The 24,960-nt window shown below is 44.0% G+C and overlaps 2 protein-coding genes across 2 annotated transcripts in view; one reads left to right on the top strand and one right to left on the bottom strand.

Moving 5' to 3' along the window:
- Positions 1-23,619, bottom strand: part of gnaz (guanine nucleotide binding protein (G protein), alpha z polypeptide) — a 198,066-nt gene extending 174,447 nt beyond the window's left edge. Inside the window, exon 1 of the mRNA XM_068005519.1 lies at positions 22,412-23,619. Coding sequence (XP_067861620.1) covers positions 22,412-23,134 — 723 coding nt within the window. The 5' untranslated portion in view covers positions 23,135-23,619. The remainder of the gene's footprint in view (positions 1-22,411) is intronic.
- The window catches only part of rsph14 (radial spoke head 14 homolog), a 710,550-nt gene that overhangs the window by 306,602 nt on the left and 378,988 nt on the right, over positions 1-24,960 (top strand). The window lies entirely within an intron of this gene.

Below are 24,960 nucleotides of genomic sequence, written 5' to 3'. Positions count from 1 at the left end.
GCACCTCCCGAATGCGTGAGTCCCACCGGCAATTAAAGCCGGCGGGATAATAATTTACAAACTTTTACACATGGTTAAAGTACTTGAGATACCTGATTGAGTAGACATTTTGCAGGGGTGCAATCTTGAAGCATCCTCAGCGTGTTTCCCATGTTGTGGAAAACACTCCCTGTTGCAACAGATGTGTTTCAGCCAGCAGCCAGTGGGAGATGCAAAGGATTATTTGACAGGTGGCACCAACATCCAGCCCCTCTTCCAACTCCGCCACGTAGAGCTCCACAACACAGTGCTGTGCCACAGGCACCTGCTCAAGAGCACGGAGGGCAACAACAGAGAGAGCGACGTCACAGGAGGCACCTCGCAACAGGGTCTACAGACCGTGGCTTAGCTTCCTAGACTTTTCTGAGGAGCAGTGCATACAGAGGCTCAGAGTCAATCGCCAGGTAGTCACAGACATCTACAGCCTCCTTCATGCCGAGCTGCTCCCGGCTGGGCCAAAGTCACTACTGCCCTCAGCTTCTTTGCCTCCGGATCATTCCAAGGTGCCACCGGAGACATCGCCGAGGTCTCTCAGTCGTCTGCACACAAGTGCACAAGGCAGGTCACCGACGGCTTGTTTTGCAGGGCCTCGCAGTACGTCAACTTCCCCATGGACAACCTCAGCCAGATGGAAAGGGCAGTGGGATTTCACGCTGTGGCTGGCTTCCCACAGGTGCAGGGTGTAATCAATTGCACCCATATAGCAATACGAGCACCTCCATATGAGCCAGGACTGTTCATCAACAGGAAGGGCCATCACTCCATCAACACTCAGCTCGTTTGTGACCACCACAAGAGATTCCTTCACGTGTGCGCCAGATACCCTGGCAGTGCCACGATTCCTTCATCCTCCGGGAGACCAACATCCAGCCCCTCTTCCAAGCACCGAACAACCGAAAGGGCTGGCTCCTCAGGCACAAGGATACCCCCTGCAACGTGGCTCATGACACCTCTGAGGAACCCCACCACCGAGCAACAGCATCGATATAATGACAGCCACATGGCTACCAGGTCTACAATTGAGCATGCGATAGGGCTGCTTCATATGCACTGGGGGAGCGCTTCAATACACACCAGACAGAGTGGGACGCATTATAATCGTGTGTTGTGCCCTGCACCACATGGCACAACAGACAGGGGTGCTGCTTGAGGAGGCCCCATCCACATCTGCCACCTACATTGAGGAGGAGGAGGAGGAGCAACCCATGGGCAGAAAAGCGGCTCACCTGGCTGCTCTTGAGGCCAGGGAGTCACTGATATGTGAATGGTTCTCTTAACATCAGACAGTGTGAAGAGTCCAGTCCTCACCATCTGGATAGAGCAGCGGCCACACCTCCCCCACCCCCCCGCACAAAACAGTCCTGCAACTACACATACGCCCACTGTAGAGTGACCCAATGGGTGGCATTAAGTGTGGGCGTTCATGGTGAACCTCATGATAGAGCCTTATTACAGAAGCCAGTCAAGCATGTCTAAGACGTGGCAGTAGTGGTGACAATAATAATATTTAATGTGAGTTTAACAAAAAGCAAATATAAATTAAAAACATGACCAACTGTAAAACACCCTTGTGCATCCCCTTTGTGCTTACAAAACCTTCGCCTTTCGCTTCCGACTACTTCTACGTGGTGCATCCCATGTGGCTGCAGCAGAGGTAGTGGCATGTTGCTCTTGTTCATGTCCTGACCGATTAGATGCTTTGGGCCCATGCCCTCTGGGTTTCGGTGCCCATGAGGGGTAGGGTTAGGGTTAGACTGTTTCACCTGCACCTGTGCAGGGGCAGACTCGGCCACCTGGAGAGGAGGCAGCATTGCGGGTGCTGGTTGAGAGGGGGGCAACGGGTGAGATGTGGGGGCGCTTTGATTGGCGTCCCCACTTCCATGTCACCTTTTGCCATCATCCCTCCCCTGGGCCAGGCCCATACAACTCTGCTGGACGACAGTTTGGAGGACACGTGTTAAGCCTTGTAAGGCCAGAGATAGTGTATCTGCCTGTCTGTTTAAGGCGGCAGAATGTTGTTCACTGTGAGCCCAAAAGGCCATTGTCAGGGCCTGAATGGACTCATTTGTGAGCCGTGCTTGAAGCTCAATGAAGGCTAGCCTTCCCTCCATCGCAGATATTCCCGCACTTATCCATGACACTATCTCAGAGATGTCCTCACGTGCCTGTGACACTATCTCAAGAGATGCCCTCATGTCCCTGCGACAGTATCTCAGAAATGCTCTCCCTTACTTATGCCACCATTCCATTCATGCAGGAGTTGGACTCCTCCGTCCTCTGCGCGATGGTGGAGAGTGCGCGTGGCACCTGTTCCAGCACCTCTGCTGCACCTCGATCATTCTCCTTTTAATGGATGGCCCCCAGGGTTCAGCATCTGTGTCCAGCTGAGCAGAGCCTGGAGAAGAGTGCTCTCCACAGCTGCCCCTGCCACCAGTGTCTGCTCGTGCTCACATGTGTGTGGTAACTCTCCACGTTCGACCCCAACTAACTGCGGATGGGGACCCAACAAGGTGTGTGTATCTGCACTGGTGGATGGCTCACTCAGATGTGACGGTGCACCCTCAGAGGCCGGCAGGTTCTCTGAGGAATTGCCCTCCACCGCCTCAGTGGTTGCTGAAGGCCGAGAACAGAAGGCAATATTAAGCATGATCGCAGATGTTGAGGTGCTGAAGATGGCAAGGCATGTTAACATCAATTCATATTGTGTGTGCTGAATGTTAAAGTTCTGTCATCAGACGTTTGTCAGGTGCCAGTCTCGGCAGCCCGACAGACAGACACTCGAGGGTGCGTCTCAGCTCCAGCACCTCCTGCTCCACGTCTGTGAGCACGACTATGTGTTGCGGCCCCCCTCCGGTCCGCGCCCTCTCGCGTGCATTCTGGGCTCTCCTATAAGGGAAGAAAGTACAGATGCGTGAGTGAGTGATGGAGACGTGGCCAACCGATGAATGCATTGGTTTGGGTGAGGCTGACTGTGGAAGAGATGCATCAGAGGGTGAGTATGAGACATAGCCATGACATTGTATGAGGATTGGGTTGAGTGGTAGTGGTGGGGTGAGTACTGGGGAGGTGAGGAAGTGCAGGTAAGTTGAGGATGAGCTTTGAGTGGGTGTGAGGAGTGATGTGATAGAGCAGTGTTGGCATGCAGAATGAGTTGGGGGGTGGGGGTGGTGATGTGGAAGACAGAATGTAGAAGAATGAGTAAGTGTACTCACTTTGGCTGACCTAGTTAGGTCATTGAAGCGCTTCCTGCACTGGATCCAGGTGCAGGAGATGGTGCTGCTGCTGGTGACTACCTCTGCCACCTCGAGCCAGGCCTTCTTGGTGGCAGAGGTAGGCCACTTCCTCTCATCGGCCGGGTAGAAGACATCCCACCTCCTCCTCACCCCATCCAGTAGCACCGGGAGTGAGGCATCACTGAATCTCGGAGCAGCCTTTCCCCTGGGCTGCTCCATTGTTCTATTTGGGTGATTGCTCCAAGAGCAGCCATAGGAGGACTGCCCCTTTAAATACAGCTCCTCCAGTTGACAGCCTGTGATGTGGTTGCGCAGTCCGCCTGCTGCGCAGGTTTCGGATGCCAAACCCGGAAGCCACGTTAAATGACTCCAATTTACCCGTGATCGTGTTGGAGACGGACAGATTTTATTGGGTGGGTTACCCACGCGCCCAATCGCCCCCCTGCGTCCCCGCTAATATCGGGGCCCATATCTTAATTTGCCATTTCTTATTTATTACTGTGGGCAATGACATTCTACCATCAGAAAATTGGCACATTCCTTTTGTCCCCACGGAAGTTAAGTAACTAGGTTGCCATGTGCTAGCCATCTAGGCAATAAAACTCACAATAAATGGATTTATTGTACCTCACTGACCAAATGCTTACGTAGTGATTTGATCAAAAGGAATTGAGGCTAAGGGCCTGATGTTAGCAGGGCTGCGGGTTCTCAGCGGGGGGGCTATCGGGCGCGTGGGTAACGTGCCCGGTGAAATTAGTCAGTTTCCGGCGCGATTGTAGGATCCAATCCACTAATTGGATCCACTTACCTGCTCCTCCGGGTTCCCCACTGCTGATCTGCACGTCGGGCGGGCTGCGCATGCGCAGTAAGATCTGTCAGCTGGAGGCGCTCTATTTAAAGGGGCAGTCCTCCACTGACAGATGCTGCAACAAATAGCAAAAATTACAGCATGGAGCAGCCCAGGGGGAAGGCTGCGCCCAGTTTAATGATGCCTCACTCCAGGTATCAATACATGGGGTGAGGAGGAGGGGGAGGACAGAGATCTTCCTCCCGACATGCGGGAGAAAGCGGCCTGCCTCTGCCACCAGGAAGGCCTGGCTCGAGGTAGCAGAGGAGGTCACCAGCGCAACCAACATATCGCCCACCTGCATACAGTGCAGGAGGCGCTCCAACGACCTCAGTAGGTCAGCCAAAGTGAGTACACGTAGTCTTTCCCCTACACTCCGTCTGCCACATCACTGCCCCCACCCCACATCTCCTTCAGCACTGCCAACACAACTCTGTCACATCACCCCTCACACCCACTCAAACCTCATCCTCATCCTACCTGCACCTACTCACCTCGCCAGTACTCATCCCGCCACTACCACTCAACCCAATCCTCATACAATCTCATGGCTCTATCTCATACTCACCCTCTCGTGCATCTCTTTCACGGCCAGCCTCACTCAACCTGCCACTACCTGTGCTGCAGCCACAGGGCATGCATCACATATGTGCAGTAGGCAGCGTAAGGCAAACGTGTCGTGAGCATGAAGGGGATGCACAAGGGTGTCTGAGGGTTTGTCATGGGTGCTACTTATATTGAATTTCTGACCAACTCACATTACATATTATATCGGCACCACTATTGCCACGTCTTCGCGAATCCTGTCTGGTTTGTGCAATAATGCCCTCTCCTGAGGATCACTATGAGGACCCACAACTGATGCCACCCATTGTGTCACTGCAGAGTGGGTGTAGGTGTATTTGCAGGGCTCTTTTGCGCAGACGACTGAGAGACATTGGCGATGTCCCCGGTTGCACCCTGGAAGGATGCGGAGGAGAAGTTGTTGAGGGCAGTGGTGACTTTGACAGCGACAGGTAAGAAGATGGTGCTCGGGCCAGCCAGGAGCAGCTCGGCATGAAAGAGGCTGCAGATGTCCACGACTACATGTCGAGTGACTCTGAGCCTCTGTGTGCACTGCTGCTCAGAGAGGTCCAGGAAGCTGAGCCTCGGTCTGTGGACCCTGTGGCGAGGGTAGTGCCCTCTGCGACGCATCTCTCTCTGTGGTAGCCCTCCCTCCTGCTGTACAGGTGGATGTGTCACAGCACTCTGTTGTGGACCTCCACGTGTCAGAGGTGGACGGCGTGGATGGCGAGGCTGGTGAGGCTGGTGATGCTGTTTGCCCTCCGAGGAGGTCATGACTGCAGCTACGGTGGCCCCCATCCGCAAGATGTACATCTGAGGGGGTCCGCAAGGTAGGTACATGTCTCCGGACCCCGGGGTAAGTGTGCAGGTTGGTGACTTTGACTGTCAGGAGGAGGATGGTGGAGGCCAAACTTTGTCCAAACTGACAGAGTGGCCTCCTGCAATGGGTGAGGGTCTCCCCCCCTCACCTGTCAAATGGACCTTTGCAGCTGCCACAGGCTGACAGCTGCAACATGTCCATTTGACCTGGGAGTGTTTCCCCCAGTGTGGGAAACAGTCCCAGTTTGCTCTAAAATCCCACATAATCCTTTAATCAGGTCAGTTAATGACCTGAAATACCTAAATAAATACCTTCAAGTGGAATCCCGCTGGCTTTAATTGCCTGCGGGATTCCCACCAGCGGGGGCTGCGCGCGCACGCCGGCGCGTCAGCGGGGAACCCGGAAGTGCGCGGGCTCCGGTACTGCGTCGGGATTCTCTGATTTTCGGAGCCCCCCCCGCCAGGAACGCACCCGATAGCGGGTGCTAAAATAGAGCCCTAATTGACTGACTAACCCCAGAATGATATTCAGTTATATCTGCCTTGTACCTAAAAATGTTTATTATTCGAAAGTTGATCCCCTGTACAGTGCAAATGCAAAACAGGAAACTGAAAATTAATTTTGGACAGGATCTGAGCCAAAATATTAAGATCCTTACAATATACCGATCTAATCGATGCTGCTCGGTTTCAGTTTCAGGTTTCTACCACTAGAGGTTATGACAGTTCTACAATTAAATTATTTTCCACTGGTTAGTTTTTTTTTGCAGGTCCTGACCTTGTAATTTTTAATTCTCTATTTGGATTCAATGATTCCTGACACAAATCGATTATTATACATCTGAAAAGTCCAGAGGCAAAACATAGTTATTTCATCCAGGTCTGATCTTGCTCTGCTTTTGTATTGCAACTGGAATTCATGAGTTTGACTTGCCTCCATACTGTTAATATCGAAGTCCCCTTAAAAACAAGAATTGAAGACCAGAGACATGAAGATCGGTAAAGTGTATGCAATCCCTTGTTGGCTTTAGGCTGGTCACCAGTCACGTATACATAAGTCATGTTTCGGGATTTTTGATCTTTATTTTCTCCATGGAAAGTATTTTGGGATTGAGTTATGTTCAAGAGTTGTGTTTTTAAACAAAGTCCATGGCTGCAGGCACTGAATATGTGGATTAAAGCCATATGGTCTGGTTTATGGAATTGACAACTGATGCATTCCAGGCCTGGTAACCAGGATGGCTCCCATTCATTTTCTTCTTTAAACTCATGCCCCAAGGTAGGAGAAGAGGTGGCTGGTTCTAGGCCTACTGGGGAGGAAGTTAGCATGTATGTGAGCCCTCCCGCTGGCTGGGAACACAGAGAGACAAAGCGCCACATAGGCACTCAAGTTTTAAACAAGAGACTGTGGCACATAGGCTGGGTCTGGAACTAGAAGCTAAAATTTCAGGAGCTCAGTTTGTGGGAGTCTTTAAAGAAAGGTCATGGCAAAAAACAAGTAAGTCAGTCCACTAAAGGGACCGGGCATGTAGTTTCTCATTTTGTTCCATGCTTTTGAGGAGAGTAATGAGATTGAACTAAGTGGCGATTGTTTTGACTGTTAGTCTGTATGTTCACTTTCTGTCTGTGAAATAAAGCAACTTAACGATTCATATCTGGCCTCTTCTCACCGAGTGTTTCAGTCCGCCTTTCAGAAGAGTGGAGAAGCACAATATTCAGTTCAGACCACAAGGGAATATTATTACACTAGTGGGTTACCCTATTGTACAGTTGGATATTGGGCAGTACGCACACCCCGAAATATAAGATGCTCAGGCCACTTACAGGAGTGACCAGCACTGCTGTACCAGAGAGAATATCTGAGGCAAATTGTAAGCAACCAACAAGGGACCATGGATAACAATTTATTTATCTCAAACCATCTTTTGTTGTTGAAAAGTAACATAAATATTTTCATTCAATTTTAGTTTTACTGAGATGCAATGTATTGAATGAATGCATTTTGGTAATCAGACAACCGTAGAGTAGTTTGTCCATGCTTCTGCTCCTGTTGTATGGTGACAGTGTTGGAATGGAAAATTATGGATAACTTTAGAGACTGAAAATTACAACTTTTTCACATATATCGTTGTGACATGTGGATGTGAAAACAAGCATAACTGCTTCCCATTCTTGCTCTTCTCTGTCTCTTTATTTTCTATTCTTTTTGATTGTTTATTTTGTCATCACGTTATCACTATCCCTGTCTTTCGTTCTGTTGCAGTGCTCTCACATTCTTGCCCACCTTTTACACCGTTCAGCCCCAATCCCATGATATCCCAGCATTTGCCTTTTTACTGGAGTCTAGTTTGTGTGATCCATGGATGCTTAGTCACTTGAAACAACATACGTTCATGCACCAATAAACTGCTCTCATTCCTGCTGTTGTAATGCTTCAATTTATGTTGAATTTGTGCTTATCAAGGTAAGAGATATCACAGGGATATGGGTGGGGGCGTAATAGGTGAGCACATTGTGTCCTTCCAGCTCCAGAACCTGAGCTGAAATCCAATCCAGACTGGTGGGATGAATTGCAGATTGCAAAATTCGTATGTAGCTTTAATCAATGTAGTTCCTAGCAGGCATGGCCTCACAGAACACAACTCTACAAATCTCAGCATAATTTGGCACTATTATTCAGAGAGATCATAAGGATTGCTGGTATGGGAAAAGGAGAAGTTGTCACTGGTGCAGTAGAGGAATGCTTTTTGGAGTTTGGGGTTAAGGCACAAAGTGAGAGGAGAAGGGAATGCTCGTTGCTTTAGCACAGGATGCCAGTGATAAGTATTTTTATTTATTCTCGGAATGGCAAGGACGGAATTTATTGCCCATGAGAAGGTAGTGGTGGGCCTTCTTCTTGAACTGCTGCAATCCGTATGGTGAGGATGCTCCCACATTGCTGTTTGGTAGGGAGTTATTCTTTCTCATAGTGGCTTTTGATACAACTGAGTGGCTTGCCAGGCCACTTCAGAGGGGAGTTAAGAATCAACTGCATTGATGTGGGACTGGCACCACATATAGGCCAGACCGGCTAAGGGTAACAACAACAATAACTTGCATTTATATAGCACCCTTAACACAGTAAAACATCCCAAGGCGCTTCACAGGAGCGATTTTCAAACAAAATTTGACACCGAGCCATATAAGGAGATATTAGGACAGGTGACCAAAAGCTTGGCCAAAGAGGTGGGTTTTAAGGAGCGTCTTAAAGGAGGAGAGAGAGGTAGAAAGGTGCAGAGGTTTAGGGAGGGAATTCCAGAGCTTAGGGCCTAGGCAGCTGAAGGCACCAATGGTGGAGCAATTAAAATCGAGGCTGCGCAAGAGGCAAGAATTGGAGGAGCGCAGAGATTTTGGAGAGGACTGGAGGAGGTTACAGAAATAAGGTGGGGCGAGGCCATGGAGAGATTTGAAAACAAGGATGAGAATTTTAAAATCAAGGCATTGCCGGACCGGGAGCCAATGTAGGTCAGCGAGCACAGGGATGATGGGAGAACAGGACTTGGTACGAGTTAGGATACGGGTAGCAGATTGTTTGGGTCTTCCCAATGTTTAGTTGGAGGAAATTTTTGCTCATCTAGTACTGGATGTCAGACAAGCAGTGTGACAAATCAGAAATAGTGGAAGAGTCGAGAGAGGTGGTGGTGAGATAGAGCTGGTTGTTGTCAGCGTACATGTGAAACCTGTTGTGTTTTTGGATGATGTGGCCGAGGGGGAGCACATAGATAAAAAATAGGGCGGGGCCAAGGATAGACCCTTTGGGGACTCCAGAGGTAACGGTGCGGGAGCAGGAAGAGAAGCCATTTATGGTGATTCTCTGGCTATAACTGGATAGATAAGAATGGAACCAGGCGAGTGCTGATAACTAGCTTTGTATTTCCAGATTTTTTTAAAAACTAAATTCAAATTCTCAAAGCATCTTGGTGAGATCTAAACTGATGTTCTCAGGATTACTAGTCCAGGTTTCTGGATTACTAGTCCAGTAACATTGAAATCAATGGAAATAAAAAAAACAGGAGATGTAAAACAGGTTGCCGACTCGACATCACCCGTTTTACACTCTCGCACAAAGTCAAGATCCATCTCCTGGCTAAAATACCTACTGCAATAGACTTATACCTTCAGATGAGTCAGCAATTCCACTGAATAGCAGAGTAAAAGAAGTACTGACTAACATATATGCAATTAGTGTCCATCTGTCACAAAACCATCATTCAGCCTTTATATGATCAGAGTCAAACTCACCTGACTAATGGAAATATTATTTTTTTTAAATTGGTTAACCAATTTAATATACAAGTTGCTGCTGACTGAAAAGACTTAGGGTAAAACATGTAGCAGCAATCTTTGGTATTTTCTTTTGATAGCTGTGCTTAACACTTAATTATTACCCAAGTATAAACTTTTTTAAAAACACCTCATCCCAATTCAGAAGAAATTGTCAACAATCAATGTCAACAATCATTTGATAGTCTTATGGAGTAGATGATGACTTTTGACACACACACAAATGAAACAGCAAATTTAAAGAATGTTTTTTTGTACATTTCACTCAATGTTTTAGCATTAAACATTTGACTTGGACATTCATGCTTCCCTTCCTCTGAGATCTAATCTTCTGATTGACATTTCACATCCACAAAAAAAAGACAGAAAAGAAGAAAAAAGCAAATGAGGTGACAGTGTGTTTTGATAGGATTGAACACGTCCAGTTTAGACATCAGGTGCAATACAGAGCTTTGCCCTCCTCCCCAGACATTGCTCAAATGATGCATATGATGCGCAGACCTCCGAAAAGCATTTCTAGTATATTGGTATTGTTCAACTAACCATTTGTCACACCATCTCTCCCTATGACCTGTGAATGATAATGACAAATTAGTGCCTCTTATACCAGTGGAGATTGGAATAGGAATGTTGATATTTATTTTACCTGAGACCCTCAACAATATATTTAAACCATCAGCTGAAAGATGGAATGTTTGCAAGATCCTGTTTGCAGTATTGCTCTTGACTTCAAATTATTTCCCTGCCTGTTTCTATTTTTGGCCTCATTCCACTATACTCATAGAGGTGTAAATTCATCAAAAAATATTATAAAGTTTAAAAAAATATACATGGCAAAGAATGTTTTGCTGGGGAGGGGTGGGAGTTGTGTTGGACAGTAACAGGCAGTAGGCTCTTATTATCAAGATGAATGATTTGTCTATGCGTCATATTGGGATTTGTTTAGCCGAATGACATAGCTTGCATGTATTACCAGATAATCCTGTGCCAAATTAAGAAAAGTATGGAAATTGTTTCATTATTTCTACTTTAGTTTTCCTTGGTGTTTGCACTCATTTACAAAGGGAAGGCATCCAATAAACACTGGAAATAAATGAAATACGTGCATGATCAAGAAATCACAGAATCATGGAACATCATACCATTTGGCCCATCGAGTCTATGTCAGCGGTTTTCTCCAAATGAGCCAATTAGTCTAATTGCATTTACCTGCTTGCTGCCCATGCTCTTTAACATTCCTATTTTTCAAGTAACAATCCAATTTCCTCTTAAAAATAGTATTGAGATGTTCAGTTTAAAGAGTTGTAAACAATTTTACAACACCAAGTTATAGTCCAGCAATTTTATTTTAAATTCACAAGCTTTCGGAGGCTTCCTCCTTCCTCAGGTGAACAACGTTCCAACAACGTTCACCTGAGGAAGGAGGAAGCCTCCGAAAGCTTGTGAATTTAAAATAAAATTGCTGGACTATAACTTGGTGTTGTAAAATTGTTTACAATTGTCAACCCCAGTTCATCACCGGCATCTCCACATCACAGTTTAAAAAGGACATATGTGATCTTGGCAGTCTTTTATAATTGGGCAGGTTAAAGTGATAGGAAAATCCTTGTAGATTTGCAGGGCTTTTTGTTTTCATACCTGCATGAGCATGAGAAGTTGGAGCTTGCAGCTTCTGCTGAATTTCACATTACTGGTTTAAACTACAGTAGATTCAGAAGCCACATTGCATACATCTGACCCTTTTCTGGAAAAGGGTTTCTCTTTGTCTAATTATCCTAGGACTTAAGCTGTTTAATTGGATGTGAGGATTTATTTTGAATATAACCCTTGTGTGTTCCTGACTAAGTAGAGGACACTTGATGGAGAACTATTAATATGATCTTCATGGCACAATTGAAGAGAACCAATTAGCTCACAGGCATTAATAAGTTCCTGCTGGCAAGGGAGATAGAGTCAGTATTTATTTACCAAGTGCTCCGTTTACACCACAGGTATGTTATAAAATATGACAGCCGCAGAACATTATATTTTATCGCATGTGTGAAGCAGCTTTTACCTCTCTCCAGGAAATTTTCCATTCATTGGAAATCCTGCCAGTGGGAATTAAAGTTAGAAACTATGACCAACCAAAGCTCTAACAAACCTGTACATTTTGCATCTTCCCGTGGAGCTGCTTTAAATTTCTAACTAGCTTTATAACTTTTTGACATTCTAAATATTACTAAATTATAAATAACTCAGTGTCAGCATGTGGTCTTATTTCTAATCACTAGTAATGGGCACATTCCTTTTTGAACTGCAGATTTTAAAATTTACTTGCTGTGCCAATGAGCCACAGAGATAAATATTTAGATTGAAGTATGATAAGTTATACAAATATAGAGTTTTTCAAAATATGAGGGTAATTCAAGAAAATTGTCCATTCACACATTAATAACAAAAATGTATTCACTAGTTTGTATCTGCACAGGAGTGTTACAAACAGAGGATATACAACAGGCGATAGAAGAATAAACAACTGGGTATTTTGTGATATATAAGCCTTAAGGACAACTGTATTGTGCAGGCTTAATTAACTGGTTTATTTTCTGTAAACCACCAAGTTTCATGTGTAGGAACATAAGAACAGGAGTAGGCCATTCAGCCCCTAGAGCCTGTTCCACCACTCAATTAGATCATGACTGATCTGTGCTTTAACTCCCTTTACCCACCTTGGTTCTGAATCCTTTAATACCCTTACCCAACGAAAATCTATTAGTCTCAGATTTGACATTTTTAATTGACCCAGTGTTGACAGCCTTTTGGGGGTGGGGGGGGGGGGAGTTCCAGATTTCCACTACCCTTTGTATGGAGAAGTGCTTCTTGATTACACTCCTGAATGACCTAGCTCTAATTTTAAGGTTATGCCCCTTGTTCTGGACTCCTGTACCAGAGGAAATAGTTTCTCTCTATCTACCCTATCAAATCTTTTAATTAAACAGCTCAATTAGATCACCCCTTATTCTTCCATATTTAAGGGAATACATGGCTAGTCTATACAACCTGTCCTCATAATTTAACCCTTTTAGCCCTGTATCATTCTGATGAATTTGCACGACACCCCCTCCAAGGCCAGTATACCCTTCCTGAGGTGCAATGCCCAGAACCGAATGCAGTATTCCAGATGCAGTCCAATTAGAGCTTGATACATAGCATAACTTCCACTCCTTTATATTCAAGCCCCCTTGAAATAAAGGCCAACATTCCATTAGCCTTTTTCATTATTTTTTGTACCTGTCCACTAGCTTTTAGTGATTTCTATATATGGACCACAAAATCTCCCTGTTCTTCCACAGTTCCTAGCTTCTCACCATTTAGAAAATCTATTTTCTTAGGTCCAGAGTGGATGACCTCACACTTACCCAAATTGAACTCCATCCGCCACAGTTTTGCCCACACACTTAATCTATCGATGTTTCTTTGCAACTTTCTCTCCCATCTGCACTACTTATTGTTCCACCTAACTTAGTATCGTCAGAAAACTTGGATACACGGCTCTCTATTCCATCATCTAAGTCATTGATAAATATAATGAAAAGCTGAGGCCCCAGTATAGATCCCTAGGGAACATCAGTAGTCACATCCTGCCAACTGGAGTACATATTCATTATCCTTACTCTCTGTCTCTTACCTCCTAACCAATTCCCTACCCATGTCAAAAGTTGCCTCCAATTCCATGCACTTTCATTTTTGCTAACAGTCTGTTATGTGAAACCTTATTGAATGCCTTCTGGAAGTCCATATAAATAACATTCATAGACACTCCCTTATCTACCATGCTAGTGACCGCCTCAAAAAATTCAACTAGATTTGTTAGACATAACTTACCCTTTACTGGCTCTCTCTGATCAGTTCACATTTGTCCAAGTGGTCAGTCACTCTGTCCCTATTGATAGAACCCCTCCGCCCATTTCATATGGATTTCCAACTAATGATCCCAATCAACATGCTGGATAGCTTGTGTGTCTCTTGGAGTTAACCCTTTATGAATTGAACCTGGTATTATATCAATAGGATAATATGAATTAAACCAAAAATCCCTTCTCAGCCAAATCAGTAAAAATCTCAAAATGTTACAGTAGGACTGAGGAAGAAACCAATTTACTGAGTATAATATTCAACGCACCGAGGATCTGTGGGGGAGTTCGCCCTGGTGTCCTGGCCAATATTTATTCCTCAACCAACACCTAAAAACAGATTATCTGGTCATTATAATATTGCTGTTTGTGGGACCTTGCTGTGTGCAAATTCGCTGCCACGATTCCTACATTACAACAGTGATTACACTTCAAAAGTGCTTTATTGGCTGTAAAGCGCTTTGGGATGTCCTGAGGTCGTGAAGGGCGCTAAACAAATGCAAGTCTTTCTTTCTTGCAAGAGTGCACTTATGGTGTAAAAAAATTGCAACATTGGAAGTGACAGCAATAAATAAAAAAATCTGACAGAATAGCTATTGGCCAAGATTTTCCTCTGAGCGGCGAACGAACGAGGCCCCCCACTCGTTAAACTTGCACTTGTCCATAAATATTTCTTGTTTTTTTTCATGGCAAGTTCCTCTCAACAGGCTCTGAATTCAGCACAGCGCCCTCTAAAGGGGATCTGGGACCTGTGTGATCGGGGCAAGCAACTGTCCACCCTCTTAACCAATCGGATTAAAGCATCTGATGAGCAGCGCAGTCAGAACCAGGAAGTGTAAGCTGGAATAGTGAATTCAATGTCAGATCAGGTATAAAAAGCAAAATTGGGGGTAAGAAGTATTGAATTAAGAGACAGAGATAAAAGAGACGGAAAGAAAAAGTAAAAAAATTTTTTTTTTTTTAAAATGTCCAACAATAATCAAAATCTGAAGGAATGAGACTCCACACTTGTAAAAGTTAATTTTCAGTGCCAGAGAGGTTGTTTGGCTGTTAAAATCGTACTTAGTCTTAGATGACCTGGTGTACCTTTTTTTAGCGAGATTAGTTCGTATCCATCAGGTCAGTGTAGGAACTTCATGCCATTCCATTCACTTGAACAGTGAGTCAGCCGGCGAGATGTCGTTCTCGCCAAGCTTACGGAGGAGCAGGGCATTTGGTAGAGCAATTTCCAGATTTCCGCATTTAACTGCACATATGCGGTCGCTGGAAGTTGCTCTAACATTTGCACAGAAATAACGACGGAGCACTGTTAGCCTCAACGTTATTTACACAGCAAAATCCAGCCCATTGCTTCCTGTCTTGTAAATCAATATGTGGTACATTCAGTGAATAATGTATTTACAAGATAATCAATAAATTCCTGCAATATGCCCTTGAAATTATGCTGTTCAATTATTAGCTGTAAATGTCTAACAGATTGGTATGAATAATAGAGAGATTAAACCAGCTACAAATTGAATTTCATATTAAGTGCGCATTCTATGCTTTTATTTGCACAATGTAATTTCACAATCTATTTTTCCCATCCATCAACAAGAACGTATTTTAAAATCATACTCTTCCCATTGCCATTATTCTTTTCATTACATCCAGCATGCCACTTTAAGTTGGGAGGATAGGGCAATTCAGATTACGGGATCTATTCCACGGATGGTTAACAACAGGCATATTTGTAGCAGGGAAAAGTTGATGATGTCAGTCAGTATATGTCATACCCAAGGATGGAACATCCCCTTCCACTAGAAAGTGCTCCTACTAATGCTCCTGGTCAAGAATTGACAAAACTCATCAAAACGAGGCTGCCAGCTCCTTGGTCGCCCTAGGATCCCAAACCTATGAATTGTGAAACAAGAACTCTTACTGCTGAATACCACCAGGCTTGCTGAGCAATGTTTCTGAAGCTGATCAAAGGTTTTAATAGGGTATATTTAGGCTTTTGTTTCTCTGTAAACCTGTATTCCTGTATTATGCAATGTCTTTATGGATTTCAAATAATGCTACTGGTAATTTGGTTTATGCAATCGCAAGCCCAGAGATGCACGAGTGCATATTAATTATGGCCAACAGAGTCTGCGTAAGCCTGAGATTGCACAATCATTCTACGTTACAACATTGTTGCCCTCGAATCTATTAATGGATTTCTTAAACACAATGCAAAGTCCAGCATATGAAAATACATATTTTACTAACATTAAAGATAGAACTTTAATTTATATGGCACTTTATCATATTCTCAAGATTTTCAAAAGTACTTCACAACCGTTGTTGTTCTGTAGTCCCTGTTGTTATGTAGGCAAACACAGCAGCCAATTTGCACACAGGAAGGCCCCACAAATAGATGTGTTTTTAGTGATGTTGTTTGAGGGAGCAATATTGTCCAGGACACCAGGAAAACTCCCTGCTCTTCTTTGAAGACTGCCATGGGATCTTTTATATCCACCTGAGCGGGCCGAAGAGGCCATAGTTTCACATCTCACCTGAAAGACAGCCCCTCAGACAATGCAGCACTCCCTCAGTACTGCACTGAAGTGTCAGCCTGGATTATGTGCTCAATCCATAGTGTGACTTGAACCCACAGCCTTCTGACTCGGAGACAAAAATGCTCCCAACTGAGCCAAGCTGACATTAAAAAGGTTTTCCAGCACTTGATGCTGTGTAAATGGAATATGCAGGTAATTGGAAAGCATAAAAATAAATTATTGAAACATTTGCAGATTCAAAATGTTGGACTGGAGAGTCAAGATTTGGACCCAGACAGCACTTATTCTTCCAGCACTAAATTATGAACATGCCACCTGATCTTGTGAAGCGTACAATCTGTATGTCGAATGCCAATAAATATGCTTTATTACAACTTAGGCTCTAGTCACAACATATTTGTTGTGCCAACTATATGGAATTCTGTTTATTCTCTATTAATGTCACACCAATAAAACTAATTAATGTAATATGTCAACTAACCACCCTACTGTATGAGTGCTCCAGTGATGTCACAGGAATAACTGGCAGTCAATCAGAGCATACCTTGTTCTATGCTCCTTCTGCCCCACTATTGGTGTCTCCTCTTTTGGTGACTGCACCCTTGTCCTCCAGAAATCCTTCCATAGACCCTTCCACCCTTCCAGCTTTCAGAAAACCTTCTCTTTTCCACCCCCACTTCGTTTCCCTTCTGCTTGGAGTTCACTATCTTTCCTCCACCTCGTAAAATGCTTTGAGATTTTATACATGAGGAATGCTTTAGAAAGGTAAGTAATTGTAGTTTATTTCAGGGTAAGAGTTAATACTGACAAACAGCGTACTGCAGTACTATACTTGAATGTTCATCATTGTTTTGAATTCATTTCAAGATAATTTACGTGTCCTTTTCTGCAATTTTAGTAAATGAAATATAACTTTAGAGATGAACACCATGAAGTGTTTTCTGGCACTGGAGGAGTGAGCGGTGATGTCACGCTCATCTCAAGTTTTCAGAAAGTCAACAGACATTTACAAATTAGGATTTGAATTATTTTCAATAGTTGATTTTTAAAGGGGTATCTGAAGGTGGCAGTATAAGCTGAACAGTCCTTTTAATGTTGGTGTTATTGATGTTCGTGAAGGTAAGATAGCTGAGGTAGTGTTTCTCCTGCCGAATTCTGTACCAGTTGTTCAAACAGGGCTTTGTCACCCTAATGCTGCTGATCCAGCACTGAGTATCCAGCAGATGCTAAGGCATGGCAAATGTAATCTCCTAATAGCTTCCAAGGGATGCATCCATTACAGCCTTATAATTTCTTTGGCTGTCACCAATGTTGCTCAATGACCAAAAGAATGATTAGCTGGGGATGCACAACATCTCACGATGCAGTTCTGATATGCGCTGGGGACGCTGAAGTGGGATATCTCCCCTATCTAAATTTCAAAATTATGAGGGGTTTTGATAGAGTAGATAGGGAGAAACTGTTTTTACTAGCAAGAGGATCGGTAACCAGAGGACACAGATTTAAGATAATTGGCAAAAGAACCAGAGGGGAGATGTGGAGAATTTTTTTACGCAGCGAGTAGTTATGATCTGGAATGCACTGCCTGATATGGTGGTGGAAGCAGAATCAACAATAACTTTCAAAAGGGAATTGGATAAATACTTGAAAAGGAACAATTTGCAGGGCTATGGGGAAAGAGCAGAGGAGTGGGACAAATTTGATAGCTCTTTTAAAGAGCCGGCACAGGCACAATGGGCCGATTGGCCTCCTTCTGTGCTATACGATTCTATGATTCTATAAGGATGATTGGAGAAACAAAGTAATGTCAAGACTTTGCTGGCACTTCAGTACTAAACAAATCCTTAACATTACTTTGGCTCCTTTCAGCTGTTTCTAGCTTCTGGTCTCAAGTTCATCAGCTTCCTGGGCTACCGTCTCGAGCTGGGTCAGGAAGTATGGAACTTTAGGTCCCATTCGATCCCGAACTCAGCTTCCTCCTTTCTGTTACTAAAACTGTTTTCTTCCGTCTCTACAATGTTGCCTGCCTCCATCTCTGTCTCTTTCCACCTGCTGCCAAAACCTTAGTCCATATTTTCATCACCTCTGCAACACTCTTAGCTGGCCTGCCTGCACCAGCCCTCCACAAGCTTCAACTCATCCACAACACCGCACCCTCTATCCTCAACCACATTAAGTCTTGCATTTCCATCACCCATCCTCTCCAAGCTCCACTGGCTCCCAATGCCCCAACATTAGGGTTGCCAACTCCAGTTGGAAGTATTCCTGGAAGTTTCATCACATGACCTCCCACCTCCAACCGCCCCACAGACAGTTTTACTTTCCCATCTCCAATATTTTTATAACTAATAAACAAAAGCTTGAATTTTTTGAGGCGGTAACAAGAAGGGTCGATGAGGGTAATATGTTTGATGTAGTCTACATGGATTTTAGCAAGGCTTTTGATAAAGTCCCACATGGCAGACTGGTCAGGAAAATAAAAGCCCAAGGAGTCCAAGGGAAAGTGGCAAGTTGGATCCAAAATTGGCTCAGTGGCAGGAAGCAAAGGGTAACGGTCGATGGATGTTTTTATGACTGCAAAGCTGTTTCCAGTGGGGTACCACAGGGCTCAGTACTAGGTCTGTTGGTTTTGTGGTATATATCAATGATTTAGACTTAAATGCAGGGGACATGATTAAGAAGTTTGATATAAAAATTGGCCATATGGTTGATAGTGAGGAGGAAAGCTGTAGACTGTAGGAAGATATTAATGGACTGATCAGGTGGGCAGAAAAGTGGCAAATGGAATTCAATCTGGAGAAATGTGAGGAAATGCATTTCGGGAGGGCAAATAAGGCAAGGGAATACACAATAAATGGGATGATACTGAGAGGTGTAGAGGAAGAGAGTGCATGTCCACAGATCCCTGAAGGTAGCAGGACAGGTAGATAAGGTGGTTAAAAAGGCATAGGGAATACTTTCCTTTATTAGCTGAGGCACAGAATATAAGAGCAGGGAGGTTATGCTAGAACTGTATAAATCACTAGTTAGGCCACAGCTAGAATACTGTGTACAGTTCTGGTCACCACATTACAGGAAATATGTGATTATACTAGAGAGGGTACAGAGGAGATTTACAAGGATATTGCCAGGACTGGAGAATTTTAGCTATGAAGAAAGGTCGGATAGGCTGGGGTTGTTTTCTTTGGAACAGAGGAGGCTGATGGAAGATTTAATTGAGGTATATAAAATTATGAGGGGCCTAGATAGAGTCGATAGGAAAGACCTATTTCCCTTAGCAGAGAGATCAATAACCAGGGGGCATAGATTTAAAGTAATTGGTAGAAGAATTAGAGGAGAGCTGAGGAGAATTTTTTTCACCCAGAGGGTGGTGGGGGTCTGGAACTCACTGCCTGAAAGGATGGTCAAGGCAGAAACTCTCATCGTATTTAAAAAGTACTTGGATGTGCACTTGAAGTGCCATGACCGACAAGGCTACGGACCAAGAGCTGGAAGGTGGGATTAGGCTGGATACCTCTTTTTCGGCCAGCACAGACACGATGGGCCAAATGGCTTCCTTCTGTGATGCAAATTTCCATGATTCTATGATACAGAGAAAATGAAAAAAATACACCATTTTTTTTAATGCCCTGATGATTTTTCTCCCAGGTTTGCTTGTAGCAGTGTCTAGGAGATTAATCAGGACAATCTTGGAGGGTTGGCAACCCTACTGACCATGTCAATTTCAAAACTCTTATTCTAGTTTTGAAATGCTTCACCCACATAACTTCCTGCCTTATGCTCCTATACACACCCACTGCTCCTCTAACACCAGACTTCTCCTTGTCCCTCACTGTTCCACTCCACATTACTGGCCTCTTGTTAAGCCCCTGCACTCCTGGATTTCTCCACCCACTTCCCTCTGCCTTACACTCTCCCTCCCTGCTTTCAAAAACCTCGGCAAAATTCAACGCTTCAACTGTGCCTTCAGTTCCTCATTCTAGCCTCTGCATTCACCTCCCATTTCCCATATATCTTTCCCGCTTATTGTAACCGGCCTTGAGACGTGTGTGAGGAGAGCTATATAGTTAAGAGGTACACAACAGTTTGGAATTATCTAGCCCTTGTTTATCTGAAGATGTAGCTGCAATTATTTTGGAACTGAAACACCCAATATAATATGGACATATTTCTTTTTTTTTAGTTTTGTTACATCAATAGCAAAAAAAAATAGATATATAGTACCAGCACTGACGCAGTGGGCTAGATAGTCTCCTTCTATGTTGTATTTTCCATTATTCTATCAAAAATGGAAGGAGCACAGCACTAGAATAAATCATTGTAGTCAATCTGGTTGGCCACGAAGGTTGAAAAATACCACACATTACTCTGTCTTTCATACCCTCAATTTCTTTTCCTACCAAATATCTTTCCAGTTCCCTTGAATTTAATGTTGCTATCCTCCTCCACTACCTCCCAGGCTCTGTCTTATATATTCATCACCCTCTGCGCAAAGTAATTAAATCAATAAAACTAGTACTGGGGATTTTCCGTGTTTGGATAGCTATGAATAATTATTGATCGTGCATGGTATTATATAATGGTACACTCTGCGTATTGATAAAACCCAAAGATTAAAGTTCAACAGATGGATGTGACCAGATGAAGCCAAGATCATTTTACTGATTGAACTGACAGCTTCTGTGTTCCATGATAATTTGTCGTTCGTTCTATAGATTATACGGACAAGGTGTCAAGGGCAGACGGTCTTCGACACTCATCAAATAACTCTTGAATTTATGTAAGATAGTACTGCCATGCACAGCAGTATTCCGTAACCAGGGTTTAAGAGCTGATTAGTTGGTTGCCGGGAAATGGGAGATTGTCACCATGCTGCCCTGAGAAACTGGCGCTATAGCAACCAGCCAGATTGGAACAAGCCAAAGGTAGGCAAGTGTTCTGGGGTGGGGGGTGGGTGGGAGGAAAGAGGTGAGAAGTGGTGGGGAGGTAAGAAATCCACCTGTTTATTTGTTCTGTAAAACAAACTGTGGCCTCCAATAGCGACAGTGGCAAATTGATCACGGTTTAATCCCTCACCCAAACTCATCCATTTCAGTAACCATGGTAATAGTTACTGTAATATATTGAACTAAAGCCCAGCTGAATCACAGAGTAATTTCTGTTCATCTGGCAAATAGTGCATGAAATATTTGATAAGAAAACTAAGTGTGATGTTTAACTCTTTCATTAGCAGAAAGCTAAAGTATTGCACATTTGGCAAAATATTAACCCAAATTAATCTCATACAGTGATCTTTCTTTTGTGCAATCAATAATGCTTTAGGTCATGTAGCAGTGGAGCACACGTGAAACTGATGCAATGCAATTTAAATATATTAAAAACAATAAAAATACTAAATGGTTTGTGAAAATTAAAACAACAAACTTCAAATTTCACTTTTTTGGGTATTAGTTGTTAAGGCACTGAAGTTACAGGCAATTGATTTTTTTTCAGACACTTTTGCAACTGGAACTAGAACAGACGCCAGACTACACAGTCACGGTGAAGTTCAGAGAACATCGGCTTGTTTCAGGAACAGCACAGTCTAGCCTTCAATCGGCCTAACTTTCAGCCAGCATTTCTGAAATCCAAAGCCTTCAATAAACTGAATCCTGTCTATTTAATGTGCTGACCTTTGATGACCTTGCATGAGGAAGAAATGAAACTTGATCATACAGTTGCAGCATTCTGATAGGCTGAATGCTACACATTCTGACTATACTGAGAACAATTGAGAAGACCCTCACAAGATACTCCAACACGTGATAAGACACCCCTTTCAGTGCCATGACAATTGAGTGCTCTCTGCTGCTATTGAGTCAGAGCAGCAACTGTTTCAAGGACTTAAAGAAAAAAGTAATAGTTCACACAGTGGCTAAAACTATGATTTTATCATAATAATAGACAGCTACCTGAACTGAAACGGTGAAATAAGGATAGAAAGCCTTAATGAAAACTGCAGTATTTATTTTTTGAATCTAACGTCAAAATTATGATTGGTTCCAAAAATAGTACTTGATGGAGTAGGCTATTGGAATTGCAAGTGATGGTTACCAAATGAAGGATCGGAAAAATACACCGAAGAAGAAAATAAACAAGACTTTGACTTACTGTCTGATTATCTTCATACAGTTTCAGGTCATATCCGCTCAGCTCCACGCAGAAAATTATTGCGGTAACCCCTTCAAAACAGTGAATCCATTTCTTCCGTTCAGACCGCTGCCCTCCTACATCCACCATTTTAAATGTCAGCTCTTTGAAAGTAAACTTGTTTTCCACTATGCCTGTGGTCATGTCTCGTGACCGCAGAATGTCCTCCACTGTTGGGATGTAGTCAGCTGCTGCAATGCGGTCGAGATCATTCAGGTAGTAGGCTGCATTGTCTTCCAGGTGGTACTCGTTGGACCGGCAGAAGCATTCCTGGACGCCGGGGTCACCCCACAAGCGCTTCATTACCCCTAGCAGTTCAGGTGTGATCTCTCCTTTGCTCTCAGCAGGCCCAGTCAGGGCAAAGAGCTGAACAGCATCATAGGCTCTGTCTGGGTTGTGGAATTCTATTTTGAGGGTGGCTAGTGCACGGATGATGCGTGTGAGAGAGTCGATCGCATTGTAGATAATGAGTGGCTTGTATTCCTTACATGCCTCCAGGTTGAACCCGCCACTGTGGATAATTTTCATCTGCTTGACGATGGTGCTCTTGCCAGAGTTGCTGGTCCCCAGCAGCAGGAGCTTGATCTCACGCCGCTGGCGCTGACTTTCTGAGCGCAGGTGCCGATCAATCCGCCTGGAGCGCCGGGCTGCCTCCTTTTCCTCAGAGCTTTGACGACATCCCATGTTCCTTCCGATCCGGTTGGCTGGCGGGAGACTGTACCTCTTGGATGCGGCAGTGATTTCTGCAGTAGGCTTGTCAGGTGTGCTGTGCACCTCACGCAATAGTAAAAGCAGTGGCTGATGATCAAACAGGTAAGTACCAATTCAGTCAGTCCCAGCAGGGGTGAGCAAAGAAGTGCAGCAACCACTGATAGGTCCTCAATTCAATAGATGTCATGGCATTCCCCTCCTTTATGCAAGAAAGATGGCTCATTCCTGTTGATGGAATGCTTTTCCTTTTTCTGCAATGTAGTTTGTGTCTTTAAATCCCTGTTCCACCTAGACATCATTACTTAGCATCCATTTCTTCTAGAGATGACAGGTATGGTCGTGTGGCCTCAGTTCCCTCTTACTTATCTCTCTCTGTCTTGGGAATGGTAGCAAGTGCACAGCGGAATTGCACAACTCTTTGATTCTGTTACTTCAAACCTGAACAGCGTGCATAACCATCAGTGACCAATTTATCTGTCAAACAAAGCAAAGTGAATCATTAGGAATGTTTTTCCTCTAGGTTCTGAACTGACATGGTGACTATTTGAAGGAGAACAATAAGCTGTAAAGTATTTACGTACATTTACTAATCCCACAATAGAAAGCTGGTGAATTTTTAAATTATATAAGTGATCTATTCTTGTAACTTCTATGGGTTCAAGAGAGATCGTTTTGTGTTCAGCTGAGACTGTTTCCCTTAACCCTTATGCTGCTGAATAGACACTCATTCGATATTGTTACTTCAAAAATTGGATATTCTGCATGAATTACAGCTGTAGACTCAGCCCCATGTTGGTGTGGGTCTGTATGCAAGTTACACAACCACAAGCACACATTGTGTTGAATGCGTCATTTGCACAGACACTGACCCAATACCACTTTAGAACTGAACAAACCTGATAGTGAGCTACATGCCAGTAATCAAATAAAAAGACTAGATAATGTTATGAATTGCAAGAATGGGTTGTCAAATGTATTCAAGACTAAGGGGGTCAATTTTAACCCTGACTAGGTTTCAGGTGGGCAGGGCGAGTGCGAAACGCAATTGCTGGCCTAAGTTTGAGGCCCGGGATATTTTAACTCCCGCGTTTCATCGTCATGCTGCCAAACAGCTGCCCACCTGAAACCGCGGAAAGTGGCAATGTGCCAATGGGCGGGAGAGGACCAGAAGCCCCCGGGGGGGAAGGTTTGCCAGAAAGCAATTAAGTCACTGGGAGGGAAGGAGAAGCCGCAACTTTCCTTGTGAGAACCGGAGGAGCATTCCTCAAGCTCCAAGCCCCAAAAAAGAAAGTTTTACCCTTGGTGGGCCTCTTCTGTCTGCAGACCAATGGCAGACCTGCATCAGCCTGGCAGGAAATCCACAGCGGTTCCCCAGTTAATATGCAATCGGGATCCTATTGGTGTAATAGGACCCCAATTTGCATAAATTCATGAGGCCCCCGCCTGCATTAGGTGGCCTCTTCATCCGCCTACAGAACCCTGCAGCTTAAAATCGACGATAGCGGGTTAGGGTCGAGCTACGAGCGGCTAAGTAACCCCCTTGTTTTTTTCTGCCAGGCAGGTGGGGTTAAAATCAAGCCCATGGTTATTGTCTGTAATTTTGTGACAGCTAAAAGGTATTACTTACGTTATGAATGGTAATGATTGGATGACCTCAAAATAAAAAAGTAACATATTTTCAACAACAACACCTTAATGTAGACATAAGACCTCACAGATTATATAGAACTTCACTACATTTATTATGTGTGTTTAATTCATCCCACAAACACCATCATACTGATCAATACATACAAAGG

Source organism: Heptranchias perlo, chromosome 25, assembly GCF_035084215.1.
Source record: "Heptranchias perlo isolate sHepPer1 chromosome 25, sHepPer1.hap1, whole genome shotgun sequence".
NCBI lineage: Eukaryota > Metazoa > Chordata > Chondrichthyes > Hexanchiformes > Hexanchidae > Heptranchias > Heptranchias perlo.
This window is presented reverse-complemented; position numbering and strand designations above follow the sequence as displayed.